At 47.8% G+C, this 27,526-nt stretch overlaps 2 protein-coding genes across 7 annotated transcripts in view; both read left to right on the top strand.

Moving 5' to 3' along the window:
* Nucleotides 1-17,667, top strand: part of LOC114768631 (potassium voltage-gated channel subfamily H member 4-like) — a 34,469-nt gene extending 16,802 nt beyond the window's left edge. The window contains exons 1-14 of one of the 6 annotated variants that reach the window (XM_028961058.1): nucleotides 1,025-2,404; nucleotides 3,347-3,587; nucleotides 3,994-4,151; nucleotides 4,964-5,171; nucleotides 7,253-7,447; nucleotides 7,543-7,742; nucleotides 9,004-9,253; nucleotides 9,687-9,901; nucleotides 11,240-11,278; nucleotides 12,353-12,705; nucleotides 12,854-12,945; nucleotides 13,639-13,715; nucleotides 14,661-14,892; nucleotides 15,412-17,667. In XM_028961058.1, coding sequence (XP_028816891.1) covers nucleotides 3,350-3,587; nucleotides 3,994-4,151; nucleotides 4,964-5,171; nucleotides 7,253-7,447; nucleotides 7,543-7,742; nucleotides 9,004-9,253; nucleotides 9,687-9,901; nucleotides 11,240-11,278; nucleotides 12,353-12,705; nucleotides 12,854-12,945; nucleotides 13,639-13,715; nucleotides 14,661-14,892; nucleotides 15,412-16,124 — 2,970 coding nt within the window. In that variant the 5' untranslated portion in view covers nucleotides 1,025-2,404; nucleotides 3,347-3,349 and the 3' untranslated portion in view covers nucleotides 16,125-17,667. Of the gene's footprint in view, nucleotides 1-1,024; nucleotides 2,405-3,343; nucleotides 3,588-3,993; nucleotides 4,152-4,963; nucleotides 5,172-7,252; nucleotides 7,448-7,542; nucleotides 7,743-9,003; nucleotides 9,254-9,686; nucleotides 9,902-11,239; nucleotides 11,279-12,352; nucleotides 12,706-12,853; nucleotides 12,946-13,638; nucleotides 13,716-14,660; nucleotides 14,893-15,146; nucleotides 15,379-15,411 lie in introns of those variants that run through there. The other 5 variants (XM_028961025.1, XM_028961015.1, XM_028961068.1 and 2 more) reach the window with 5 other exon arrangements.
* Nucleotides 17,668-21,555: 3,888 nt separating this feature from the next.
* Nucleotides 21,556-26,477, top strand: LOC114772692 (ras-related protein Rab-5C-like). Its single transcript, XM_028965517.1, has 6 exons — nucleotides 21,556-21,718; nucleotides 23,555-23,778; nucleotides 24,420-24,571; nucleotides 25,034-25,156; nucleotides 25,636-25,729; nucleotides 25,892-26,477. The coding sequence occupies exons 2-6, from the start codon at nucleotides 23,631-23,633 to the stop codon at nucleotides 26,008-26,010; spliced, it is 636 nt and encodes a 211-aa protein (XP_028821350.1). The 5' UTR covers nucleotides 21,556-21,718; nucleotides 23,555-23,630; the 3' UTR covers nucleotides 26,011-26,477.
* The last annotated feature ends 1,049 nt before the right edge of the window (nucleotides 26,478-27,526 follow it).

The following is a 27,526-nucleotide window of genomic DNA, read 5'->3' as shown; positions in this document are numbered from 1 at the left end:
GTTTTTGGACCCGGTGGAGACAGACGCGCCAGGCTTCCCTCGGCAGGGAGGGGACGCCGGTCTCGTTTCGGGCCAGAACACCTGCTCCCCCCTCTGTCTTTGACGGGACTTCGCCTCCCCCTCGTCTGCCAGGGTCCCCAGGTCACACTTCCGATCCCACCTCCGAACAGATGGCCGGCTTGCTCTCCCGCACCGGCTGGTTTCTGGTCACATTCGAATGTGCACGTTGCACACTCAAGTACTACGTGCACTTCATGACACACTTATCCATGCATTATGCTAATTAGACTCTACTTATATTATATATAAGCATATTAGCATGTTATATATGCATTTTCCATCCTGTCGTACACTCTGCTATATTAAAGTGAAATTATTACACATTATTACATATTACTGGTCATATGCTCACACACTTGCATGCATGTCTACAGGAATGTCTAATTCCTTATTCCAGTCATGCATTCTATAATGCAACGTGCTACACACCTGATCTGCTGTACACTGTCGGTTGCGGTGCGCTTGGCGTGCGTGCTCTAAAGCTCGCCGTTTCACTCCCGGTCCCGAGCAACACCGGCCATGCTGATTTCAACACTGAACGGGCACCGCTTAGCAGCTCATTAACACAGCCTGTCTCAGTCGCCCGGCTGGAAGTGTCTTCCAGTTAAACGGGTCTCGCTTTTCTTAGACGCGCTACTCTGCGCTGCTATTTTTACCCTCCTCCGGCGTTAACCCCCGATAAATTCTGCATCTTTCCTCTCCCGCGCGTGACTTATGCAGGAGGGAAACCTCCGCGCGGCCTTCATTACAGAGTCAGGTGGTCTCTGAGCCAAATAGACGTGTGTGTGTGTGTGTGTGTGTGTGCAGAGACAGCAGAGCAATGTCCAACAGCTCCATGGGAATGTCCAATCTATCCGTGAGATTGCACTGGGAGAAGCAAATGTCATCGGTGACACTCAACGCGGCGCCTTTTCTGTTCCACCTCTGTGGGTATTTGTGGGTTTTTTTTTTTCTCTTTTCTCTTCTGGGAGCCGTTCTTACCCCCACCCTCATCCATCCTCATCCACCCTCATCCATCCTGCTCAAGCACAGGCTGGAGAGGCCCGGAGCCGTATTACCAGAGCCCGGCTCCATCGTCCTCTCCGGGAAATTACACACGTTTACGGAGGCCTTCTTCTTCTTTTCGTCCCTCGCCCAGCCTCTCGCCCTCTTGTGATGGTTCGTCTGGGATTTGAAACTAGAGTAACCTTCAGAAGATGCGCATAGGAGAGTGTCACATTTCGCGGTGTAGGGAAGGAAAAGGGTTTAATAGCGTTACGTGGGCCAGGAACACATGGCGGGTGACGACTAGGCACGTTCAAGGTACACTTATTTCACCGCACTGGTGGAAACAATCGCGGAATAAATGGAAAACTTGGCCCGGAGTGCCAGGGAACGTTCGGCTCGTGATACAGAGGTCCGGACCTTCGGTCCGTTTCGCAGGAGAACAGAAGAGAGAGGATAATGGTGTTAGGGTTGCCAAACGTAGGGTTGCCAAATTTCAGGCAGAGAAGGTGGTGACTGAATGTTTATGAGTCCAGTATCTTAAACCATCGTCTCAGTAGAGCCATATCAATAAACCGTCTCCATGCTAAATAACACCGTCGTCGCCCCGATGCTTTTAATAATCCTCGGTATTCAGGAACAGACGCCGAAGCCCGGCGCCCTCCTCTTCACGGCTGTGTTTCGTAGATTGCCCCGTGTTGGGGAGCCTGCGGCAGATGTTGGGAGGGCGCATCCTCAACACCGTCCTTCCGCAGCCGGTTACACAACCCGCCACTCCCCCGGCATTAATCTAATGCCGCGAATTAGGCGGCCGAACAGAAGAGTGCGAGCGTGGCTCGGCGCGCCCGCTTAAGCGCGGATGAGGGCGAGGAAATCCAGCGCTTGGAAGGCCATCGCGAGGAACCTCCCCGAGATGCCCAGAGATGGGATTACCGTAATCCGCTGAGACTTCTTACATTCATGGAATGCCGGCTCCGGGATTTAAAAGCACATGCGGCGCTGTGCGTGAGCGGGAAGGCGAGACGGGCACGTGGCCGGCCGATGGCCGAGGAGCCGCTCGCCAGGTCACAGCGCTGCCCTTGCGGATCTTCAGCGGCGCCCCTCGAGTTCCACATCACAAATCAACTTCCCCCGGTTTTCCCAGAAAGCATCTTAATTGCCATAATTCAGGAACTCGATCAAATTCTGAGAAGAACGGTGTCTTTGAATTGCAGATGAAATCTAAGAAAATGTCAAATAAATTCTTAGTAAATTGCATGAAGGGACGAAATAAATATGTATTACCTAGAACAGTCCCCTAGACTGGGGTGCATCTGACAGAAGAATCAGGAGCGAAATCATCCCAAACATTCCTTTTAAGGTATGAAAAATTCATTAATGCATCATTTATTAAATGTGGATTTACTGGGAACTAGCATGAGGAGGCGGGGTTAAAGCAAGTCTGAATCCTCTCCGCAGAATAATACAATTCACTACATGAAATGTATTAATTACTGTGAAAATTCGACCTGCGACACGGATTTTGGCCAAAAAAAAAGCACATTTCTTTGCAGACTGAGATGCGAAAGGGATGGAAAAGAACTCTTGAGTAAGAACAGGACATTTTTGTCACTTTTAATGAGCAGTGACAGTGTATTTGTGACTACACAATGAGCGAAGCCGCACCAGATTGAGACCAGACCTTGTATCTGGTTGAGGAACTGTTTAAAAAGGACATTTTGACCCCTGGCCCCGCCCTCTCCTGGGCTGATTTAGCCCTGAAGCGCGATCGCAGCATCCCACCAAGCTTCAGGGCACTGAAAGGGGTTCAATTTAATACTCCATTACCCACAATTCTTTTCTGCCCCGACTGAGCCTTTGTTTCGAGATGAATAGAAAGGACTTTTCTGTCTCTGTTGGTCATCCTTAATGTCACTGGTTCTCTGCAACATCGTTTTGGACAATCCAATTAAAACCAGCCCATCAGGAGGGGTGGTGGTAGCCTAGTGGGGTAACACACTCGCCTGTGAACCAGAAGACCCAGGTTCAAATCCCACTTACTACCATCGTGTCCCTGAGCAGGACACTTAACCCTGAGTGTCTCCAGGGGGGACTGTCCCTGTAACTACTGATGGGCGTCTGGTAAATGTCATCAGAGGAGCAATTGCTCAGCTTCCCTAGTGTGATACATCAATTAAAACCCGATAATAGTGGCGACGAATCTCACAGTTTTCCTCACAGCAGAAATCAGACAGGGTGCTGTTGACACCACAAATGTCCTTCACCAATCTCAGAGACAGTTTGTCTAAATCTGCTCCAGCAGAACATGTTCGAGAAGCCATCGCTTCCAGAGTACAAAGTGGCGACGGTGCAGAAGTCCCGGTTCATCCTGCTCCACTACAGCGTCTCCAAAGCCCTGTGGGACTGGATGATCCTGCTGGCCACGTTCTACGTCGCCGTCACCGTGCCGTACAACGTGTGCTTCACGGCGTACAACGACCCCGAGACGGCCTCCAGGAGCACCATCGTCAGTGACATCGCGGTGGAGATGCTTTTTATTCTGGGTGAGTGCGATGTAGTTCCACGCTGGGCGCATCTTCTCATTCTGTCCAACCAGGAACCTCTGAAACCACCAAAAACTACACGGAGCTTTAAAAATTCACAGGCTGTGGTCTAAAGAAAGGGCTTTGTTCGCCGCCCTGGGGACCTCTTCTCTCTGTGTGCCGACTGCCAACTTTAGACGTCCGGAACCACCCACTTGTTCAACACAGACAATGCAGCAGGATTTAAGCCAGAGATATCTGTTACCAGGTGTGGGCTGGCCGTGGCGACTCCTGAGTCGCTCACATCCTAAAACTACTCCAGTGCAAATTAGAATTTACTGAACGGATTCCACTAAATCGATTCTGTCGACGTTCCTCTCCTCCCCGTCACAGTGACGGTAACACGTGCTGCTGTCTGCTTTCACAGACATCATCCTGAATTTCCGCACCACCTACGTGAGCCAGTCGGGTCAGGTGGTGTACGACTCGCGCTCCATCTGCATCCACTACGCCGCCACCTGGTTCTTTGTTGACCTGGTGGCCGCCCTGCCCTTTGACCTCCTCTACGCCTTTAACATCACAGTGGTGAGTATGTGGGGTTTTTCCCCAAATGGTTTTCCTATAACACACACTCACACACACACATTTATATACGGTATATATACAGTACAGACCAAAAGTGTGGACACCTTCTCTTTCGATGTGTTTTCCTCATCTTCATGACCATTTACGTTGGTAGATTCTCACTGAAGGCATCAAAACTATGAATGAACACATGTGGAGTTCTGTACTTAACAAAAAAAGGTGAAATAAGTGAAAACATGTTTTATATTCTAGTTTCTTTGCTCTGATTACTGCTTTACACACTCTTGGCATTCTCTCGATGAGCTTCAAGAGGTCGTCACCTGAAATTCTTCTCCAACAGTCTTGAAGGAGTTCCCAGAGGTGTTTAACACTTGTTGGTCCAGCTCACCCCAAACCATCTGGATTGGGTTCAGGTCCGGTGACTGTGAAGGTCAGGTCTCCACTTTTTGTTAAGTCCAGAACTCCACACGTGTTCATTCATAGTTTAGATGCCTTCAGTGAGAATCTACCAACGTAAATGGTCAGGAAAATAAAGAAAACACACCGAATGAGAAGGTGTCTCCAAACTTTTGACCTGTACTGTGTGTGTGTGTGTGTGTATATAAAATATACGATTGTATGTATATACCTGCACTATGTATAAAAATACATGAATTAGCCGCAAAAATGTAGCTGCTTATATGCCAGAATTTACAGTATATATAAATTATTAATAATTTAAATTATTATCCATCACATGCCGAGTCAGGACGGGGTATTTCCCATTTGTTGAGTATGCACCCAGACTTGTCCTTCACATGTCCCCCTCACAGACGTCGCTGGTGCACCTGCTGAAGACGGTGCGCCTGTTGCGCCTGTTGCGTCTGCTACAGAAACTGGACCGCTACTCCCAGTACAGCGCCATGGTGCTGACGCTCCTCATGTCCGTCTTCGCACTGTTAGCCCACTGGATGGCCTGCATTTGGTATGTCATTGGCCGCAAGGAGATGGAGAGTCACCACCCAGAGACGTGGGACATAGGTACACACACACACACACACACACATACACAAATACAAGCACACACTCATATTCACAGTCACGCAAGGACGCTTGCAAATAAACGCGATGACATGCATGGGTGTATGCACGCTCACATAATACTGTGTGCATGAGAATATTTAATATTATCCACCGTCAGCCTGAAAACGAGCTGCACAAAACCGTACCGACACACCACTGGTTCGGCATTGGCAGATGCATGACTATTTCAGCAGAATAGTCATTTGCCCAAAGGATCAGTTTGCAAACATTAGTGCCGTTTTTTTGCCTGCCGTTACACATTTCAGCCCCGCTAAGCATTTTAAGAATCATTTGAATGGTTTATTAAATACGTTTGTAAGAACACTTTAGTATTCTTAAATGCCTTTGTTACACCTACATTCAATTTTCAAATACATTTTCAGTTGCACACCCATACACAGATGTACATAACTTATATATTCATTTAAATAGCATGTACATAATCAAATACTTCATTTTCTCTCTTACTGTCTTTCTAACACATTCTGTCTCTCAAACGGCATTGAAACATCAGACTCATCTAATTGGACCAACTAAAATGACCCAAAAATGACCTGCACCGTAATAATAGCCTAGCTGCAGATTTTATCCAGCGGCGTAGCTCCCAGCATCCCTCTGTCAGCCCTGGGCCCGGACCCCCACACACACCTTGAATACACTGTCCTGCTGTCATTCATTCAGCTTAGAAGGGGCCTGCAGTAACCTTACAGCCTGGAGAGTACTCTAAGACCCATCTCCTGCTGCACGTAATTACTGTGACCGGTGGAGCCCCAACACCTGACAACCAGCATGCCAGTCCCCAAAAATGCAGAGATCGCAGCGAATAAATAATCGATACAGCATTATAAGAAGCCCTAAGTAAAGCTGGTTTGAATCTTCAACCATGAATCTTCAACACTAAGCCAAATAAGAATTTGTTGCCACACTTTAAAAATAAGCTTCGTCCATCTTACTTTCATCACATCTGTCGTCCTGCTTTACTCCAGAATATTCCAGTCTATGAAAAGTAATGTATTCAGAATAGTTTTTTACCTGTCTCCTAATTACTGTGATCGGTGGAGCCCCAACACTGTTGTGTGCGTGTTATTATAAGCACGGATTGGACACTTTGATGTGTAAAGGTTACGAATGTCTTCCTCAGCGGGAGTCCGGGGTTACGCAGAGTAATTATAGTAATATTAATGTATTCAGAATACTTTTCAGAATACATTGAGACCTGTCTCATTACTGTGATCGGTGGAGCCCCAACACTGTTGTGTGCGTGTTATTATAAGCACGGATTGGACACTTTGATGTGTAAAGGTTACGAATGTCTTCCTCAGCGGGAGTCCGGGGTTACGCAGAGTAATTATAGTAATATTAATGTATTCAGAATACTTTTCAGAATACATTGAGACCTGTCTCATTACTGTGATCGGTGGAGCCCCAACACTGTTGTGTGCGTGTTATTATAAGCACGGATTGGACACTTTGATGTGTAAAGGTTACGAATGTCTTCCTCAGCGGGAGTCCGGGGTTACGCAGAGTAATTATAGTAATATTAATGTATTCAGAATACTTTTCAGAATACATTGAGACCTGTCTCATTACTGTGATCGGTGGAGCCCCAACACTGTTGTGTGCATGTTATTATAAGCACGGATTGGACACTTTGATGTGTAAAGGTTACGAATGTCTTCCTCAGCGGGAGTCCGGGGTTACGCAGAGTAATTATAGTAATATTAATGTATTCAGAATACTTTTCAGAATACATTGAGACCTGTCTCATTACTGTGATCGGTGGAGCCCCAACACTGTTGTGTGCGTGTTATTATAAGCACGGATTGGACACTTTGATGTGTAAAGGTTACGAATGTCTTCCTCAGAGGGAGTCCGGGGTTACGCAGTAATTATCGCCATATTTCACCAATCTCCCCCAGTGTACCCCACTGATGCCTATTTCTGTTCACTCCCAGTGGACACGTCTCCTGTCTTTCTCATTATTTCTTTCTTTCTTTTTTTGCTGATACCCCTGACACCACGTTCTCGCCTTCTCTCAGGCTGGCTCCACGAGCTGGGGAAGCGCCTGGAGACTCCCTACGTCAACAGTACCGTGGGCGGCCCGTCGGTGCGCAGTGCCTACATCGCGTCCCTCTACTTCACCCTCAGTAGCCTGACCAGTGTGGGCTTCGGCAATGTGTGCGCCAACACCGATGCCGAGAAGATCTTCTCCATCTGCACCATGCTCATTGGTGGTCAGTTGCACAAACGCACATACACACGCGCAGAGTAATATTAATGTCGTGTACGTTTACTTTAATAAAGCCAGCACATCGACACCTCTCCCCAGCTCTAATGCACGCGGTGGTCTTCGGTAACGTGACGGCCATTATTCAGCGCATGTACTCCCGCCGCTCGCTCTACCACACGCGCATGAAGGACCTGAAGGACTTCATCAGGGTCCACCGGCTGCCCCAGCAGCTCAAGCAGCGCATGCTGGAGTACTTCCAGACCACCTGGTCCGTCAACAACGGCATCGATGCGAACGAGGTAGGAGGGAGCGGAAGATCAGAAGGACCTGAACACCAGCGTGCAGAGATCATACAGCTTTATTAGAGGTTTCTCACGGATCTTCAAACTAAGCCGATTAGAATTTGGTGCCACTCTTTCACCCACCTTGCTTTTGTCACATCTGTTCTCCCGCTTTATTCCAGACTGTTCCCATCTACAAAAAGTAATGTATTCAGAATACTTTTGTACTACCTATAAACATTGAGGTATTTTTTACACTGTGATACACAGCAGGACACATCACACACACAATGAAATGTGTCCTCTACATCTAACCCATAACCCTTAGTGAGCAGTGGGCAGTTTTTTTTTTGTAGTACTTCATACTGCACGATTATTGTGGCTTTTTGACCATCATTGAGCGTATGAAGCAGAAACAAACTTCGCTCACATTGTGTTTTATAACTAATTAAATGTTATAAAATCACAGACCAGCCCATTTGTTCTGAATTAGGTAACATGTACTATTTAGGGTACTTGGTGAGTTCTGGGCGAGCAGAGATCAGGGCTTGAAGTCCCACCTGGTAATAAAATGCGAGGCCTCGCCCTGCGGCAAGCTGCCGGAAGAAAAGAAAAAGGTTTCGATCAACGGAGCAGGCACAGTAAATCACGAAGATATGACCCGACCCAAATAAAATGATCAAAATTGAGTCTGGTTGGGTCATATTATCGGTTAGCAAAAACAAACTTCCGGTCTATACAGCACAGGCCAAATGTTTGGACACCTTCTCATTCAACGTGTGTTCTTTATCTTCATGAACATTTACGTTGGTAGGTTCTCACTGAAGGCATCAAAACTATGAATGAACACATGTGGAGTTATGTACTTACCTGGCCTCCACAGTCACCGGACCTGAACCCAACCGAACCCAATTTGTTAAGTCCAGAACTCCACATGTGTTCATTCATAGTTTTGATGCCTTCAGTGAGAATCTACCAACGTAAATGGTCATGAAGATAAAGAAAACACCTTGAATGATAAGGAGTGTCCAAACTTTTTGCCTCTACTGTAAATCCTTTCCATACGATTCGCTGCTTGTAAATTTGTTTCGGTTATTGGTAAAAGTATTTTGCATTTTCAATAAAATTTCTATAATTTTTAATGAAACGTTAATTTGATTTGCAATTCTCAGCCAGTTTATGAGTTTTAAGTATCGTCTAGCGGTCGTAGCTCACGAAAAGAAAGGCCGTATTTGTCGGGCCGGGTTGGGATCACAGCCCCACTCCTCTCCTCCTGCAGCTCCTGCACGACTTTCCTGACGAGCTGCGCGCCGACATCGCCATGCACCTCAACAAGGACATCCTGCAGCTCCCGGTGTTCCAGGGCGCCAGCCGCGGCTGCCTGCGCTCGCTGTCCCTCCACATCAAGACCTCCTTCTGCGCCCCGGGGGAGTACCTCATCCGCCAGGGCGACGCCCTCCACGCCGATTACTTCGTTTGCTCGGGCTCACTGGAGGTCCTCAAGGACGGCATGGTGCTGGCCATACTGGGTGATTCATCTTGGACTAATATCCCTCCGGTTTTTGCCGGCGGCATTTTAATTGATTATTGTTTCTACAAAAAAAAAAAAATTATAATTATGTTAGGGCTCGTCAGAAAGGTCAAGATTAGCTTCTGTATTATTATTTTACATTACATTTACATTACGGCATTTACCAGACGCCCTTATCCAGAGCGACTTACAATCAGTAGTGACAGGGACAGTCCCCCCCTGGAGACACTCAGGGTTAAGTGTCCTGCTCAGGGACACGATGGTAGTAAGTGGGGTTTGAACCTGGGTCTTCTGGTCCATAGGCGAGTGTGTTACCCGCTAGGCTACTACCACCCAGTATTTAATTATTATTTTTGAGAACACCCCATAACATTATTTTGTCTCCGTATCTGCAACACTTTGACCAAGTTTGTGCTGGATGTCCTCCGCAGGAAAGGGCGACCTGATTGGCTCAGACCTCCCAGGCCAGGATCACGTGATTAAGACGAACGCGGACGTGAAAGCGCTGACCTACTGCGACCTGCAGTACATCAGCGTCCGGGCCCTGCGGGAGGTGCTCGAGCTGTACCCCGAGTACGCCAGCGTCTTCACTGCAGACATCCACCTCCACCTCACCTACAACCTGAGGGAGGGGAGTGAAGCCGAGGTGGGTTTTAAAAAACAGGAAAACATGCGCGCGCGCACACACACACACACACGCAAATGAGAGGCAAAGCTGTTTCAGGATTGGCCTGAAATCATGCCAACGTGTCACAAAAGTCTTTTTTTGTGTGGTTCATCATTACCATCCTTAATTTAACATCTATAGAAATATACATAGACTACCAGTCAAACATTGGACGCTATTTATTTGAGATGGGTTTTGCGTTTTTATATTATAGAACACAGCTGAGGGTGCAGGAAATAACACACGTGAGGTTACCACAAGGCAAAAAGTTCCTGTGACGGCAGCATTTAACACACTCGTCTTTTCTAAACCACCTTAAATTGGACAACGGGGACAGTTCCCATTAATCATTTATATTTACATTTACAGCATTTATCAGACGCCCTTATCCAGAGCGACTTACAATCAGTAGTTACAGGGACAGTCCCCCCCTGGAGACACTCAGGGTTAAGTGTCTTGCTCATGGACAATGTTAGTAAGTGGGATTTGAACTTGGGTCTTCTGGCTCATAGGCGAGTGTGTTACCCCACTAGGCCACTACCACCCATTATCCTGAAGGTCTATGCTGAGAACTTTCTTATCATTCACTCATGTTAATGAGCATCTCATCAAGCGGCTGACGATGATGGTAGAAACCATACAAACATACTTCACTTTCTCCTGATGCAACAAATTCTAAAGATGTTTCTTGCCGTTGGATTCTTCTAAATGGCTCCATCTTAGTCTCCATAACCGCAACAGAGTAGGGGCGTCCAGACTTTTGCCCGGTAGTATATATATTACCATGTGACATTACTTTACTCTGTGATGCTTTTGAGTTATGACCGAATAATCTCGCCTGCTGGACGATGTGACCCACATGGCCTTTGCAGAGAAGAGCATCATCTTACACGATCAACATGGGCACGGTAGACAGGCCTCTGTTTATCTTGAGACAGTGTGTGATCCGACACCGGGGCACCTTGAAAAGAATGAGAATTGAGGAGAACAACCAAAATCCGTCTTTTTTTTGTTCATTCCGTCTCCATTATTGTTCCTATTGGTAATTACAAGCACTTTCGCTGGGATGTTACAAAGGACGATTCTCATTTATATTCATGCAAATGCGCCAGGCACCACTGAGGGTAACAAAAAATGGCTAATTATCAGATGAGGTGCGGGCGAGGCGATTACCAGGCTTTTCAGGAAAAAAGCAGGCTTGAATAATGACAGGGGACTTATGGAATAAGTCCACTTTTGGGCACTTTGAAGCTTTACTCTTCTGATGAGGCACACTCTTGTCTGCATGGTAACACTTGTCGGGCTTTGTCTTTCTAGGGTCTCACCAGATTTTCAAGGTCACCCAGGTTCCCTCATGTAAGTTCCCCAAGGCTCCTCTCTCACTTTCTGTCCCGCGGCCCCGCTTTGTGACCGTGATGTTTGGAGTGCGCATCTCATCGTGGTGTTCATCCCAGCGTCTTGTTCTTCACTCCTCCTTCCACGTTCCTCCGCACTCATTTAGCTGATCTAAAGACTCTCTTTATGGAAGCTAACTGCCATCTTTTTTTTAATCATCAGTCAGAAATATTGAAAAATGTGGTCTTGGGTCCAAGCCGGTGTACAAGTCTAAAGAGTTGCTAATTTCCCTATTTAAATTCCCCTCATTAGGAACGAGGCTTATTAGGGGTGATGCACAGCAGTGACCAAAACGAGCAGAAACAGTTCAGCCCCCCGTAGGCCGTCTTGATGAATGGGACTGTTCCCGTCGTGCGCTGTTGTGGGGCCAGTGGTTAACAGTTGGATTTTTTATGGAAGGGGAGGAACCTCATTACAGGAGCGGGGGTCTCCAGAACTCTGCACGATCCCCCAGGCCCGCGGCAGATCTGGGTCAGCTGCTTTTTTTAAACCCGCACTCCCACCAGGGCTCCGGTTTAACGTTCCCCTTTTTGTTCCTGCGTTCCTTTCATAATGCAAATGGGCTGTTATCTTTCGTTTCTAATCAAAAGGGGTGCACCGAAAAACGCTATTCCGGAAGATTCGCACTAGATGATGGTAACGTGTCTTATAACCCAAAAATATTGTAACAAATTTTGGATTTTTTTTTGCGACTTTGGTCTCCAGGGACATTTTCTAATAAACCTGGCGGAAGCGTGTGTGACGAGAAATAGTAGCTCCATGTTCTTGAATCACATTTTTTAAGGTAATGAGGGCGCACGTTCCTTTTTCACGAGTCACATCCCTTTTCAGAGTTCCCGGGCTCTTCGGAAGTCATTGATATGAGCAATTATGAAAATTTGCCCGTTAAGCCCTGCAGTAAGACTTCATGGAAGTGGAGGCGGGGACATGCAGTTAGGTGCCCGCTAGTTGAAAGTCAATGAGCGACGTTTGGTCGCTTTACTAAGAAAACTCATCCGTTTTAATTGAATGGTTTTGCCGGAATCCGCCCCTCAGGCCCGCCTGGACCCCTGCGTGTCCTCGGACAGCAAGCTTCCGTCCATCATCGAGCCCGGAGACGACCCGGACGAGTATCTGCGGCTGTCCCCCTCCTCGCGGTCGCGCCGGAACCTGCTGCTGCCGAACCTGAGCGGCCCCGTCCGCCGCACCTCCCTGAGCAACCTGCTGGGCGACGAGCTGCGCCAGTTCAACGCCCTGCGCCACTGCCGGTCGCCCATGAGGAGCCGCGCCCAGAGCCCGTCCCCGCAGCAGCAGCCCAAGAGGGAGCACCCGGACGCCGAGGCCCGCAAGCCCTCCAAGCTGCTCATACCCAAGGTCAACTGCTTCGGCCCGCCTGACCTCAGCCCGAGGTGCCCTGCCACGGTCTCACCATTACCATGAAACCTCTGTACCAGAACCGTGTACTATAGTTATAATTGTGATTCCTGTTCATTGTTGTTCAGTATTTACTAATAGGACGATTTGATTTCGATTTTTATGCGATTTTTACTTTGGCAGAGTTGTTGACGGGATCGAGGACAACCAGCACATCTTCCATTTCAACATGGAACACAACGAGACCAAAACCAGCGCCGGTGGAACTGCACAAGGTAAGAAGAATCCTGCAGACCACGGGAACGTACAGCGATATCAAACATACTCCACTCGCTCCTGCTTACCCGTAATCGGAAGGTTGCCGGTTCGAATCCCGAGCCGCCGAGGTGCCACCAAGGTCCCCTCGATGAAGGTACCGTCCCCACGCGCTGCTCCCCGGGCCCTTCTTATGGTGCCCACTGCTCGCCGAGGGTGATGCTTAAATGCAGAGGACGCGTTGCGTCCGTGTTCTGTGCTTTTTTTCTCAAAGATATTTTTATGGACTTTAAGACAACAAAATATATATATAAAGATCTCACTAAGTAAATGAATTCTGTAAGAGTTACATGCAAAGATCGGGTACCATTGCAGTGGCGTATTATAGGAAAAATGGCCGTTTAGTCATATTCGAAGAACAATAATGATAATAACGTGTGCAATTCTAAAGCCAACAACCTTTCCTCATAGTAATAACCCCGTCCTCATGCCAGGAGGATTAATTAAAAAGAACAAGAGGACAATATCGTTTCTGGAACTTTACTGGGTGATAGTAAAAGTCGGATTCTGAGGCTGAAGTCGTGTAAAATACTCCAGGCCCCCACACCTTATGAAATTCTTTTTTGGTATGACTGATTGACTAGCGTACGTGTGCGTGCTTTTAAACGTGTTTCTTCTTCAAAATGGCTCCCTCTCGTGTCCCTTTATCTCAGATTCTGCACGCGTTAATGCCACTTTGCTGCAAGAGACGGAGGAGGTGAGGCAAACCATCGGCCAGCTCAACAAGAAGGTACGATGCGCGCGAAGCCTGCCGGGAAAAAGAGGGTTTAATCGCGGTCTCCGGCTCTGGGACGGGGGACAGATGGATCTCGCCCGCTGCGCTGGGGACGGGGTGGTATTAATTACCGAACCCGCTCGCGCACAGATGGGCTCCGGAAGATCCTGTCTGAAGGGGCATTAATTAACCTACAAGGGGCATTTCTGCTATGCGGATGAGAGGAGCGCTGACTTCGCGATTGTCCCTCCTATTTATGTCGCCTTCTCCGCCCGCTCTGGGGAACGCAGCGCAGAACCCGGCCTCCCTGGAGCCACAGAAGACACCGTCTCCGTCCTCATAAAGGCTCTGTCCCACTAAAGTGCAGAACAGATGGCGCACGGCGCAGCTCGTGTATCTGATGACTGGCGTTTTTTCGTGAGGACCTGATGGCACAACTTCTCTTTCTTCAGAAGTTCACGGCGGTCCGTCAACTGCATTGGTTCTGTGCTTAAAGTTGAAGTTGAGTTCACGTCCTCCTGTACACAGTTGCTGGACGTAAAAAACGGAAAACCCGACCCTTTTCCCTGCTCACTCTACCCTGGAAGGGGGTCCCTCTCTGTATCACTCCTCCCCAACGTTTATTCCAACCTTTTTTTACATTTACAGTATTTACCGGACTTACAATCAGTAGTTACAGGGACAGTCCCCCCCTGGAGACACTCAGGGTTAAGTGCTCAGGGGTAGTAAGTGGGATTTGAACCTGGGTCTTCTGGTTTATAGGCTAGTGTGGTACCCTCTAGGCTACTACCACCCATCTTTTTTTCTCTCTCCTCCAGTTTTTGTGTGGAGTTTTTCCGACTTGTGTGCAGAAGGGTCAAGTGTCAAAGCCCGTTAAGACGTACTGTATGTGATTATGGGCCATATAAGAAATACATGTTATTGTTGTGTTGTCGTTTTCTTTTACCTCTTCCCTGTCAGATGAGCTGCCTGAACCAGGAAGTGTCCCAGCTGACCAAGGACCTGCACCACATGATGCATCTGCTTCAGGCCCAGCTGGCCATGCACCACTACTCCTACCCCTACGGCGTCCGTGTGGTGCCAACTGCGTCGGGCAGCGGCGTCCTGGGCCACGGCGCGGGAATGCACCATCACCACGAGCCCCGCCCCCCTGAGGATGTCGGCCACTTGGGCAACAGCTGCTGGACCCACGGTAAGCATGTCGATGAAGTGGATTCACGAGAAGAACGGTGACTGCGGTCAGACCCCGCTTACTGAGCAAGACACTTGATCCTGACAGCGGGAACACCAGGGACTGTCCCTGTCACTGACGTCTGGTAAATGCCATAAACGAGCTGGAAGGTCAGGACTGAATCTCCGCAAATGGTATAAATTGATACGGTGTCTGTGGTTGCACCAGATTGTTTTATACGCCAGGCCTCCACAGAAGGCCGTTTGTTTTTCCAGGCTCGGCTTGTGGGTCATGTTTTTTACTTCTGTGCTGGCTGGTAACCACCCACTGGTTATATTTCTATCATCTGAAGGCCCGAAGCCTCCCGTCCCAGAGTTCCTGTATCTAGGCATCCAGCGGTTGCTAAGAGACGTTGCTTCTTGCAGGTCTATGTCAACTTTGGTGTCTTCTCAGCTCTAACGTGCATGATAATTCGCTGGTGAGCTGAGGTGCAGTGAATTTTGGAGGAAAAGCATCCAAATGAAGTCCTTCGTGTTTCAGGTGCAGCGGCAGGAGGAGATGGAGCGTTTTCTCAGCAAGAGCAGCCCCCCTCCAGTCCTGGAGCCATCTGCCCCTCCACCAGCTGCGTCCCATCCTCCCACACCGGGCACCAATGCTCCATCGCCGGCCCCTGCCTGCTCGGCATCAGCCCAGGCTTCCAGGCGTCCCTGGTCGATGGCGGTGGAGCTCTCGCCGGCATCAGTCAGTCTCAGCCCAGCCTGTGCACACAGCCTCCCCACCGGTCGGACCATGCCAACCTGCTCTCCAGCGCCCCCACGTCCACCCACTCGCTGCTTCCCATGCCCAGCACCTACCCGCACCTCTACCCGCACCACCTACGCGCTCCTGCAGTCGTTGGTCAAGACCAGGAGACCTCCATCCTGCTGAACCACGAAAACATCAGCGAGATCTTCTCTGATTGCTCCTCCTCCACACCACCTCCGACTCTTCCCAGACAGCCTTCTAGCTCCTCCTTGGGCTCAGGTGCTATCAGGCTGGAAACGCTGCGTCCGATGGACCTCCCCCTGGGCAGCGGGGATCCGGGCGGCGTGGGACACACCAGCCTGGAGTGTCTGCTGGGGGAACACGGCTCCATGGAGAGTCGGGACAGCGAGCAGTCCGGGTCCCGGAGGTCCAGCGTCGGCCCCCAGACCCCGAACCAGAGTCAGAGCCAGAGCTCCGAGACGTCCTGGTGCCTGGACCTCATGGACTGAGGTCCTTCCGGACTGGTCTGTTTGCGGTGAACTTCCTGATCCAGGTGTTCTGTCTCGACTCAACAACTCTTCTATGCAAACCAGCGGCATGTTAAATGTACTTTATGTCGATTTTCACACCATTTTACAGTATATCACATCACAGAGAGCCTTTAATATTTTGTTTGCTGTAGTTGCATTGTTAATAATACATTGCTAGGTTTCATGGTTAATGATTGATAGGAAATCATTATTAGTCCAATTTAATCTGTTATAGAGGTTGTACTCTAGGTGTGCACAGAATAATCATGAAATACTGCATTTTATTTCTACTTGTATCTCAATCTCTCTCTATGCCTTTATGTATCTATTTATCCTGGAAATGCGGTTTTATCGACCGTATCTTACCTTCTTGCATGGTAAAGTTGCTAATTCTTTTTCCTAAGGAAAAGGTATCCGACTGAAATGTGTTAACATTCCGATGGACACGGGCCGGAATTCCAAAGGACACGTGGCGCACTAATCCACACTCTCCAGAGTATAACCAGACGCGCCGCACATCCGACCAAAGCAAGCGACACGGCGGACGCTACGGTGTTATATGTAGCAAAACCACTACGATGCGTCTCCAATCACTTCCTGTGGCATTGTGTTTCGTTTTTTTTTTATTACACAAATCTGGATAAGGCATTGAAATGCAAATTGTAATGTATTAATAATTTCTTTCTTTCTTTTGCATGGAATTCATTTGCTTATTAAATAACGACTAAAGGACCTAAAAACGCACATATACATCCGCCTTAGCCAGTCTATTCTGACCCGGGTCATAACCAAAATTCCGCAGCTTGTCCTTGGCGATGAAGTGGTCTCGCCCTCAGTTTATTATCACGTACGGAACGCCGACTCTCATTTCCCCGCATGGATTCGTCTGCACCAGCGAAATCCAGGAAAGGGGAAGTACGGTGGTCATCACACTTTTGCTTTTAATTGCCAGGAAGTTATTTTAGAGGCTTTGGTTTCAACATTTGCACGTTGCTTTTGAATAAATATACGGATACGGATACAGCGAAAGTAAATGTTCCATGTTTATGGACAGGAAAATTGTATTAAATGGAATTTTGAAAAGCACCCATGTGACGACTGTTCGTTGTTAAGTGGCCGGGAGGCTGGGAAGGATTTAAAATGGACGTGTGGCCCTGAGCGAAAGCCACCGAGGTCCAGCGGTCTCCAGCAATTAAAGTCTCACCTTTGTTCAGGTGTCTACTCCACACACATGAATCATTTAGTGAAGGCCTTTTGTGGGCCCCGTCATGGACCCCCCTCCACAAAGCTGTGACAGAGCCGCCGTTTACACGCCGGCTAAAAGGAAGAGTGGACATTACGCAATACCGCGCGATACACACTCGCACACTCACACACACACACACACACTGGTGTGTTATGTAATCAGCGTCTTAAGCGGAGCTGCGGGTCATTTGACACATTTCGAATTTCGCAAATTCATTACGTTTTTACAGCATTTACCAGACGCTCTTATCCAGAGAGCCTTATAGTCAGTAGTTACAGGGACAGTCCCCCACCGGAGACACTCAGGGTTAAGTGTCCTGCTCAGGGACACGATGGTGGTAAGTGGGATTTGAACCTGGGTCTTCTGGTTCGTTACCCGCTAGGCTACGACCACCCAGATAACGTTATTTTTAAAAACAGAGCAGAAATTAGCCTAAAGTGTGAGACACTCGCCTATAAACTAGAAAACCACAGAGTCCCAGGTTCAAATCCCACTTACTACCATCGTGTCCCTGAGCAAGACACTTAACTGAATGTCTCCGGGGGGGGACTGTCCCTGTAAATACTGATTGTAAGTCGCTCTGGATAAGGGCGTCTGGTAAATGCCGTAGAATAGTCACTATCTTCTCATTCATTTGGGATAATTGCTTTGTATGTTTAAGTGGATAAAAAGATATGGCTGTTAGTGATCGTTCTCCCTGGCTTTTTCAGAGCCGGGCTACTTCTGGCGTCGCCTCTGTAAAACAAACAGTCGTCATGGAAACAAGTGGGAGACAAACGGTGCATTAAAGAGTGTTTTTTTTTTTTTATATATAAATGCACTGACTGTAAATAACCGTTTTGCGTAATTTGTCTGCCCGTTCCCTGCAATTGAGCTGGAACAGCAGTAAAATTAATCAGAAATTCAATATCCAACCAGCCGCAGACTAATGCACAGTTCGCTGAAAAATTAACAGATGCATAAACTAATTCTGGACATATTTCTCAACTTCATTTTCATACATACAGATTACAGTGGCAACACTGGCTCATTTTATTCATTGCACGTGTCATAAACCCTGTTATAATAAGCTTATTACCATCTTGTAAAACTTATTTTCCTTTAGTTTGCCATAGAAAGGAGATGCTTTGAATCTGTGTTCGCTGTTGACTCTGCGCTTTACGATCTGCGCTTCACTTTAGGAATTTTAGAATTGCTTTTGCAAATGATATTCTTCATGTAACCAGAACGGTATTTCATCCATCGAGAAACGTTTACAGGGTCTCCCCATCGTCCTTGGCCGATACGACAAGGGGAGAAGGGGGCACGTGGCGTGGAAATGCGGCGATAACTTGCATGAGGAGTTCAAATCGACGACCAAGCGGACTCTCCCTTTACTCCTGTACTCAGATTACGAGCATGATGATACTACTACACTGACAGATACAATAAAAATATTTACTTTGATACTTAAACCCATGTGAGAGTTTGTCTTTCATTGATTCTATTTTTCCTCTTTTTTTGCATTTTTGCATAACCTGACAAATGCAAAATAATGTGAAAGTGTCATAATGAAAGTACTAAAGATTCACCGAAATGAGCACAAGTACAATCCTGCACAGCAGATTGAGTGAAATGAAGTAGGAAGAACGTGCCTGCATGCATAAACTTCATGCTAACTTTCAATACTTCGCCATTTCAGCTTGTTTAAAACATGGCGACTCATTCAAACACAGAAATAAAAGTCCAGAATGGACGACAGTGAAAACTGATCAATGTTCAATTAATCATTCAAAGCAAATGGCTTCAACCAGGGCTCTTTGACTCTGGACCTCAAATCCAGGCGTCGTTTTTCTCTTCTCCCAGGCAGTTACCGATTCTGATTGTCCGAAGAGGGAAAAAAAAAACGAGGGAAACTGGGATTATTGGGGCAGTGGTGGCCTAGCAGTTAAGGAAGTGGCCCCGTAATCAGAAGGTTGCCGGTTCCCAATTCGCCATGGTGCCACTGAGGTCCCCTTGATGAAGGACACTGCTCCCCGGGCGCCTGTCATACCTGCCCACTGCTCACTAAGGGTGATGGTTAAATACAGAGGACACGTTTCACTGTGTGCACCATGTGCTGTGCAGCAGTATCTCGCAATGACAATCACTTCATGTGCTATTTCAGACAAAAGTAGCAAAATCTGTCAAACCATCTACTGAAGGTTTCTGGGACCTTCTATGAGGGCTTGGTTTGGGCTCGGGCTGGAGACTGGACCCTCTTGTGGTGGTCTGGGAAGGTTTCAGCGGTCCTCAACTTGTCACCTCCTGCCAGTAAAGACTGTGTTCCCGTTGACCCCTCGGGCGAACTAGACCTACGTGACAAACATCTGGACTGGACGTGGGCCTCGTGCCAGCACCAACACCTGAGCATTTGAACTCCCAGGGCCTTTCACTCATTTACCTTGATCCCGTCACTCCGGAACCCATCTCCGTAGCGGGCCACCATTACGGGATCTCGTATCTTTCCGCGTCTCAGGTTGCTTCGCTCCGTCGCTGCCGCCTTCCTTGTGCTACCCGGGGACACCCGCGCCCCGATGCGTGAGTCCGGGGCCTGTGCACGGGGTCAGAGGTTGAGCGGCCTCACAGAGCCATACGCCGTATGGCGTCGTCCTTTATTTATTCATTCATTTTTCGATTGTTATTCAATACCCATCGTGTGTCGGGCCGCGATACCATTTGATAGCTTAGTTGTGTGCGTGGCGAGTCGACAGCTCATTAATGAAAGTGCTTCATAATGTAATGTAATATAACATAATGTAATGTGTCTCCTGTCCACTTGATGTGAACCCTCGAGGTGAAACCTCAGAGCCACTTTTAAATATGAATGGGCGGAGACTCTGAATGGATATCTGAAGTATATCACATCTGGGCCCTCGTGTTGTATTTTCCGCTGTATTTATTATGCGCGCGGTACGTCGGCGGCCGCGACGTCTGTTCAGAAGAACTCTGGGCCTGAGCTTCCCACCACTGATCAAATATCAATTTACCTAAAGCGCTTTCATACAGAATTCCCCTTTTTTTCTGTGAAACAATGACATGACGTGCACAGAGAAAGAGACTCCGAGCAGCAACACGGTATTGTTCTCTATCTGTAGACTTCTGCTTGTAGGAGATGGTTCATTGGTTTACAGAGTTGGGAGAGACCGACGCCCAGTTCAGCTCTTCTAAAAATGGCTTTTTCAATCATTTTAGACACTTCGATCCTGGACCACTTCAGAATCACTGGTGGGAAGATGAAAAAAACATTAACCAGCTTCCCTACAGACTGAAACCCTCGCACGGTAGCCTACTGTCCACAGTGCCTGGTCGGGGCTGAAGGGTAGAAGGTTGACATTTTCTTATTTGTTTGAGACGCACTTGAGGGGCAGCGGTGGCCTAGAGGTTAAGCAAGTGGCCCCGTAATCAGTTCGAATCTCGGTCTGCCAAGGTGCCACTGAGCAAAGTCTCCATCCCCACACACTGCTCCACTGGGTGATGGGTTAAATGCAGAGGACAAATTTCACTGTGTGCACCGTGTGCTGTGCTGCTGTGTATCACAATGACAAGAATTTCACTTCACTTTTCACTAGCATAAGCCACGTTGCGCCATGCGTGTATGACGTCATCAGTCGCGTAGGCAATTTAAAGCGTTGTTTTATATCAAGGTTCATCGATTAGGATGAGAGAACACGCACAAGGAATTGAATTTCGGTCCATGGTGTATAAAGCGCAACGACAATGTGCCATATTCTAGTGCACGTCAGCAAGTTCTCCTTTAAAGGAACCAGGCTGGCGTTCTCTGGCTGCGACCCTGTACCGCTTCTCACGCACTTTTTTTCGGGTTCTTGTAATAAGATTCACTTCCCGGTACCAGGCAATTCGCAGCTCATCTCTCTCCAGTTAAGAGAAAACAAAGAAAAATCAAGTTTCTTGGTTGATTTAAGCGAATAATTGATCTGATTTAGTTCATATTTACTATAATATTCGGGAAGGCTGTGAGATGTCGCGTTATTTATTCTGTGGCGCCTCCCCGTGGTGAGAGCGGGCGCGTGTGGGCGTGGCCACCTCGTGTTGTCGTCACAGCCCGTCCGCGCTTCGCGGTCTCCTATTGGCTGCTCCCGCCACCGTCGCGGTACCCGTATGCGGAAGTTGCCGTCCGTTCCCGGAAGAAAGTTATACAAGAACCGAGCCGAGTTGCAGGCGTCGTCTGGGGATAAAAAAAAAAAAAAAAACCTCCGACAACAACAACAACAAAAAAAAAGTGGTGGAGAAAGGACGCCAAAAGTTCACCGGCGGCCTTTCACTCGCCGGGGAATCGCCTTTTGGGGTAAGCCACCCTTCGCGTCAACTTTCTGCTGTCTGACAGCTAACCGGCTAGTCGGCCTGTTAACTAGTCCTCCACTGCCGAGAACCGCTGCCCCTCCGAGGCCTTCCCTGGAAACACTGGACGGGGAACGGTCTTGTTCACGCCACGCATCTGGGGGTGGTAATGTTGCGGTTTAATATTGGGGAGGGTTTGAAATGCCCCTGTACAAGGTTCGTGTGCTTTTCTCCCTCAGACAGTGTCCAGGGTCCCTCTCGTTGCTGCCTGTCCGGTGGATTGGAGACTTCCTTTAGCACCGGGCCCGCTGCATTCTTTACAGGAATTTCCAGCGTTGACGTGCGGCGGCTTTAAAGTCATCTCGAAATTTGGGTGTTTGTGCCAGACGGGGGGAGACACCAAACCAAACTGGTGGCGGAGCAGGCTGGCGACAGTACCTGGCTGATAATAAACGTAATGGTTAATGCCGACGTGCTGGGAATTCCCGAAGTCTAACCTGTCGTGGTGTAATCTACGAGGAATGGGAAATGAAACCGGCTGTAGGATTAAATACCGCAAATAAGACATGTAGCTTGACACAGTGGGGTTTTGGGACTAAATTAAGATTCGTACAGTACAGGCCAAAGACACATTCAACGTGTTTTCTTTATGTTCGTGACCATTTACGTTGGTAGATTCTCACTGAAGGCATCAAAACTATGAATGAACACATGTGGAGTTCTGTACTTAACAAAAAAAGGTGAAATAAGTGAAAACATGTTTTATATTCTAGTTTCTTTGCTCTGGTTACTGCTTTGCACACTCTTGGCATTCTCTCGATGAGCTTCAAGAGGTCGTCACCTGAAATGCTTCTCCAACAGTCTTGAAGGAGTTCCCAGAGGCGTTTAGCACTTGTTGGTCCAGCTCACCCCAAACCATCTGGATTGAGTTCAGGTCCGGTGACTGTGGAGGTCAGGTCTCCACTTTTTGTTGAACATATCAAGTCAAGTCAAGTCAAGTCAAGTCAACTTTATTGTCAATTCTGCCACATGTACAGGACATGCAGAGAATTGAAATTACGTTACTCTCTGACCCATAAAAATAACATTAAATACAAAAACAGTAACAGTAACGAAAACAGAGTATAAATACAATTTAAAAAGAAAGGCACAATATACAATTTTAAAAACACCATATACAAATAAGGGCACATGGTGGAGAGTGCAACATCAGGAGAGTGCAAAAACCAATAGTGCAACAGAGTTTTAAGTTTAAAGTGACGAAGTGAAAGTGAGGTAGATGGCAGACCAGAGCTGCACAGAGTGACTGGTGCATGGTCAGTTTGTGTGATTTAGAGTTCAGAAAGTTTGTGGAGCAGAAGAGGGGAGTGAGGGGTGTGGGGGCAGAGCCGGGAGGGAGTTGAGTTTCCTGACCGCCTGATGGGTGAAGCTGTCCTTCAGTCTGCTGGTCCTGGCCTGGAGACTCCGCAGTCTCCTCCCTGATGGCAGCAGGCTGAAGAAGGTTTGCATTGGGGAAGGTTTGCATATGTGGAGTTATGTGGTGGTCCCCACACACTGCTCACCAGGCGGCTGTCATGGCGGCCCACTGCTCACCGGGGGTGATGGTTAAATACAGAGGACACATTTTGTTGTGTCACCGTGTGCTGTGCTGCACAATGACAATCACTTCACTTTCTTTCTTTAGCAAAAACACTACCCCATTGAAATTACGCAGGTATTGCATCCGGATACGTATCATTTTTGAGCACATGCATTAAAAAAAAGGTGCAAACAACGCTGGATATGGGCGGTGGCTCTACACCACTCTACGTAGTTAACAGCAAGTATGATGATTTCTGCACAGGAGCTTTGCGGAGGTTTCCCGCCATCGCCGCAGTCCGGCCACAGCCCCTCTCTCTGGCCAGCATCTGCCCAGCGCCATGGCAGCCCGTGGAGGAGCGGCAGCAGGAAATAAGATCTGCCAGTTTAAGCTGGTCCTGCTGGGCGAGTCGGCAGTGGGGAAGTCCAGCCTGGTCCTGCGCTTCGTGAAGGGACAGTTCCACGAGTTCCAGGAGAGCACCATCGGAGGTACCGGTCCACCACACACACATGTTGGACACGTAGGTCTAGTTCACCCGAGGGTTTAAAAATGTTGAGTTGAGTTGTGGTGTGTGGTTTTAACGAATACAATGAAACGTGTGAATCACGTGTGATTCCTCCTGAAAACCCCTCTCTGTGTCTGTGTGTGTGTGTGTGTGTGCGTGCGTGCGTCTTTCTATGTGTCTGTCTATGTGTCTGTGTTCGTGCGTGTGTCTTTGCGTGTGTCTGTGTGTGTGTCTGTGTGTGTGTATGTCTCTGTGCGCGTGTGTCTGTCTGTGTCTCTGTGCGCGTGTGTGTATATGTCTCTGCGTGTGTGTCTGTGTGTGTGTATATGTCTCTGCGTGTGTGTCTGTGTGTGTCTCTGTGCGTGTGTGTCTGTGTGTGTGTATATGTCTCTGCGCGTGTGTCTGTGTGTGTGTATATGTCTCTGCGTGTGTGTGTGTGTGTCTCTGTGCGCGTGTCTCTGCGCGTGTCTGTGTGTGTGTGTGCGCGTGTCTGTGTGTGTGTGTGCGCGTGTCTGCGTGTGTGTCTGCGTGTGTGTCTGCGTGTGTGTCTGCGTGTGTGTCTGCTTGTGTGTCTGCTTGTGTGTCTGCGTGTCTGTGTGTGTGTGTGTGTGTGTGTGTGCGCAGCTGCGTTTCTCACACAGACCGTCTGTCTGGACGACACGACGGTGAAGTTCGAGATCTGGGACACGGCAGGGCAGGAGCGCTACCACAGCCTGGCGCCCATGTACTACCGAGGAGCGCAGGCGGCCATCATCGTCTACGACATCACCAACGCAGTAAGGCCCGCCCACTTCACGCTGAAGCGAAAGCGAAGGCTGCTTCTAGAAATTACTGGCACACACAATCATGCACAAACACACACGCAGAGTGAAAATGCGATTTCTTCTTCATTTTCCTACTGGAGCAAAGACTGATATTAATACGGTTTTTCTCTTGTTTTACATTTACATTTACAGCATTTATCAGACGCCCTTATCCAGAGCGACTTACAGTCAGTAGTTACAGGGACAGTCTCCCTGGAGACACTCAGGGTTAAATGTCTTGCTCAGGGACACAATGGTAGTAAGTGGGATTCGAACCCGGGTCTTCTGGTTCATAGGCGAGTGTGTTACCCACTAGGCTACTACCACTGCTGTTTTCTTCTGCACGGTTACGTGTTGCGTGTCTCCTGACACGTATGAATTCCTGTAGGGGATCTCTCTTGTGGAACTGAACGCCGCGCTTCTTCTGTTCCTCAGGACAGCTTTAGCCGAGCGAAAAGCTGGGTGAAGGAGCTGCAGAAGCAGGCCAACCCCAACATCGTCATCGCTCTGTCGGGGAACAAGGCCGACCTCGCCCAGAAGAGGGCCGTGGAGGTCCAGGTAAGCCCCCGTTCTGTTCCATGGGATCTCGGGTTGATTTGATCTTCGGTTCTGTTCGGTTCTGCGCGTAAATTATTATTTTTATTTCACTGGATTTTTTTTTTCCCCAGTTGTTTGGTAAACGCCCAAAATGCAAATTAAACACAAGTAGAACTGATCAAAACGCGATGTATGGATCATTTGTGCGATTTTTGTATTCAGGGAACCCCAAAAAGGGTTGGTGTTGTATGAAAGGGATTGTGGGGGAATGAAGTGGACGTGACTCCTGTTGGCTTTCTGGGGGGAGGGGGGTGGTGGTAGCCTGGCAGGTAACACATTCTTCTATGAACCAGAAGACCCAGGTTCAAACCCCACTTACTACCATTTTGTCCCTGAGCAGGACACTTAACCCTGAGTGTCTCCAGGAGGGGACTAAGTCGCTCTGGATAAGGACGTCTGGTAAATGCCAGTTTTACTGTTATGACTTTTGACCCCTACAGGAAGCCCAGGCGTACGCTGAAGATAACGGTCTACTCTTCATGGAGACCTCGGCCAAGACTGCCATGAACGTGAACGAGATCTTCATGGCCATTGGTAAGCTGTGGCAAGCACTGCCGGACTACTAATAAGAAAATATAGCCACGCCCTGGACTTCTCGCAGCCAACCAGAACGGTTGGAACGGAATATGACATATTACCAGCATGTGGTACGTTCTACAGTCTGGTGGTAACCCTGCGGTTCCTCTCGTTCCACAGCTAAGAAGCTGCCGAAGAGTGAGCCTCAGCCCGGATCAGGCGCAGCAGGCCGGGCCGGCCCGGGTGTGGTTCTGCATGACTCCGCCCCCCAAAGCCGCAGCAGCCAGTGCTGCAATTAACTGGTGAAGTGGGAGTGGCCGAAATCGATCATCCTTGTGGAATCAGGAAGGAGACCAATCAGATTCTTTTTCTTTCCTCCAAGACAGAAAAGAAACCAATATTAATCATGACCTGGAGGGACTGTGGCCAGCTCTCTTCTCTCATCTCTCGGTTTTGTCTTCTTCATGTTATACTATTTATCTTGAGCAATGCTTCAGGTTAATGTTTTTAAAGGAAACCGTCAGGTTCTGGTGGTGGGCAACTGCTTTATTTCATCCCACTCTCCTTTTCCTTCCGCCAGTGAAGGCAAAGCAAAAAAAACAGGAGGACTCTGGGAGGGCGAGTGAGCCTCCTCCTCCTCCTCTGTTGTTGTAAATGAATTTTAGTATTGTTTTTAATGAAGACTGTGGCGAGGAGCGGCTTCCCTGCTTCATGATGTACGTGGGTCTGTAAGACTGCATTAAAAAAGGTGAAGGCAAAGACTTTATTTCTGGCCCGAGGTCCTCAGTTGCGGGGGGGAGATTATACATTCACACGCACTCGGGTTCTCACCACTCGCTCCCTGTTCCCAGTATTAATATCCTCACAATACCCGAAACCATTTATTATTATTATATCATTTTATTACTACATGTAGTCCCTTTTTATTGCACATTATTACATAAAACCTTTTTATTACACATTATTACAGTCACTTTGTATTGTTATTTGTTAGTACATGTAGTCCCTTTTTATTACATATTATTACATAAAACTTTTTTATTGCACATTATTACAGTCACCTTGTATTGTTTTTTGTTAGTACGTGTAGTCCTTATTATTATTACGTGTTATTGTCAATTTTTTACTCATTTTTAATATAATTTCATGTTACTACTTGTAGTACATTTTTTATTACTACGCGTTATTGTATTGTAGCACATTTTATTATATTTGCATATTATTCCTTGTAGCATTATTCTGTTGTTACTTCGTTAATATTGTTGTTTTCCCTTCAACATCAAAATCCATCTTGATATTTAGTCCGTATTCTGTGGCGAACAGAGCGCTGCTCGTCGGTTGCACATATAGGTTATTTTTTACATGGTTTTGTGTCCCGAGTTTATCCAACCTGAGATGACGATGGTTGAGCAGCGGGGTGGACTGGATTTTAGGAAAAGTTTCATTCTCTTGAGTGTCTTTACTGGCATAAACGCTTGCAATGCTGCATGTGTGTGTGTGTGTGTGTGTGTGAAGGCGATCCGTCCTGCGTTACTGAAGTGACCTGGATATTAAATTAGAATGGCAGCTTTGTTTACGCCCAGGGTCTTTTTTTTTTTTCACTCCCATGCGATTGCAGCCATGCATGGTGCGCATGTTCACTCCAGTCATTCAGCGTACTGTGTGTGTGTGTGTTGACATTTGCATGCTGTGTCCTAATAGTTTGTTATTAGTGACCTTGATGCATTTTGCATATGTTATTGTTTTAGCCTGAATATTTATGAACTGCTTTGCATAATGAATATTCCTGAATGCGTTTTGACTAACGGTGACCCT

The sequence above is a fragment of the Denticeps clupeoides genome, chromosome 2 (genome assembly GCF_900700375.1).
Source record: "Denticeps clupeoides chromosome 2, fDenClu1.1, whole genome shotgun sequence".
In the NCBI taxonomy this organism is placed as follows: Eukaryota; Metazoa; Chordata; class Actinopteri; order Clupeiformes; family Denticipitidae; genus Denticeps; species Denticeps clupeoides.
Note: the sequence above shows the minus strand (reverse complement) of the source record. Positions and strands in the feature narration are given on the sequence as shown.

Excerpts from the sequence above, each read along its gene's own strand:
- LOC114772692 (XM_028965517.1), top strand. The coding sequence starts at position 23,631 with ATGGCAGCCCGTGGAGGAGCGGCAGCAGGAAATAAGATCTGCCAGTTT. Across the intron at positions 23,779-24,419 it reads CCAGGAGAGCACCATCGGAG|CTGCGTTTCTCACACAGACC; the intron begins GTACCGGTCCAC and ends GTGTGTGCGCAG. Across the intron at positions 25,730-25,891 it reads CGAGATCTTCATGGCCATTG|CTAAGAAGCTGCCGAAGAGT; the intron begins GTAAGCTGTGGC and ends CTCGTTCCACAG.